This window comes from Bison bison, unplaced genomic scaffold, assembly GCF_000754665.1.
Source record: "Bison bison bison isolate TAMUID 2011002044 unplaced genomic scaffold, Bison_UMD1.0 scf7180017864270, whole genome shotgun sequence".
Lineage (NCBI taxonomy): Eukaryota > Metazoa > Chordata > Mammalia > Artiodactyla > Bovidae > Bison > Bison bison.
The window spans coordinates 6,841,105-6,841,741 of record NW_011494842.1 but is presented as its reverse complement, the minus strand read 5'-3'; the positions used below and the strand labels follow the sequence as shown (position 1 = coordinate 6,841,741).

Below are 637 nucleotides of genomic sequence, written 5' to 3'. Positions count from 1 at the left end.
TCATTCCATCATCCATAAGATTCAGACAGTAGGAGAAAAAAAATCATTGGAGAAAGGGTGGTCCCTTATTAAGAAAAGAGAAAGGACACATACTTCATATTGTAACAGAGGACAAGTAAGAGAAGTGAAGTAGAAGAGGGACCAGGTGAAGGAGTAATCCCTATCTCTTCATCTCCTCAAGATTATGGTCACAATATTAGTTACCATTTCTTGAGTGCTTCTTAGGGAGCAGGCAGGGTACTAAGTTTATATATTGTTAACTCTTTAATCCTTACAATAAACCACTCTGGACAAGCACCATGATTACCGATAACTGGCAGACTGAGAATTTTTCCCAAAGGTGTGGGACCTCAGAAACTTTTAAAACCTTTTAGTCTCATTTGGTAGTAGGACAGAAGGAAGTAGAATCTTTCTGCCGTTCCAAAATCTCATGGCACCCTAGATGCTCAGTTCAGTTCAGTTGCTCAGTTGTGTCCGATTCTTTGCGACCCCATGAATTGCAGCACGCCAGGCTTCCCAGTCCATCACCAACTCCCGGAGTTCACTCAGACTCACGTCCATTGAGTCAGTGATGCCATCCAGCCATCTCATCCTCTGTCGTCCCCTTCTCCTCCTGCCCCTAATCCCTCCCAGCATC

General features: G+C 44.0%; 1 protein-coding gene across 1 annotated transcript in view; it reads left to right on the top strand.

The window, feature by feature from the left end:
* Positions 1 to 299: 299 nt before the first annotated feature.
* Positions 300 to 637, top strand: part of LOC104995006 (chromosome unknown open reading frame, human C6orf106) — a 109,344-nt gene continuing 109,006 nt past the window's right edge. The window contains exon 1 of the mRNA XM_010848723.1: positions 300 to 340. Coding sequence (XP_010847025.1) covers positions 300 to 340 — 41 coding nt within the window. The remainder of the gene's footprint in view (positions 341 to 637) is intronic.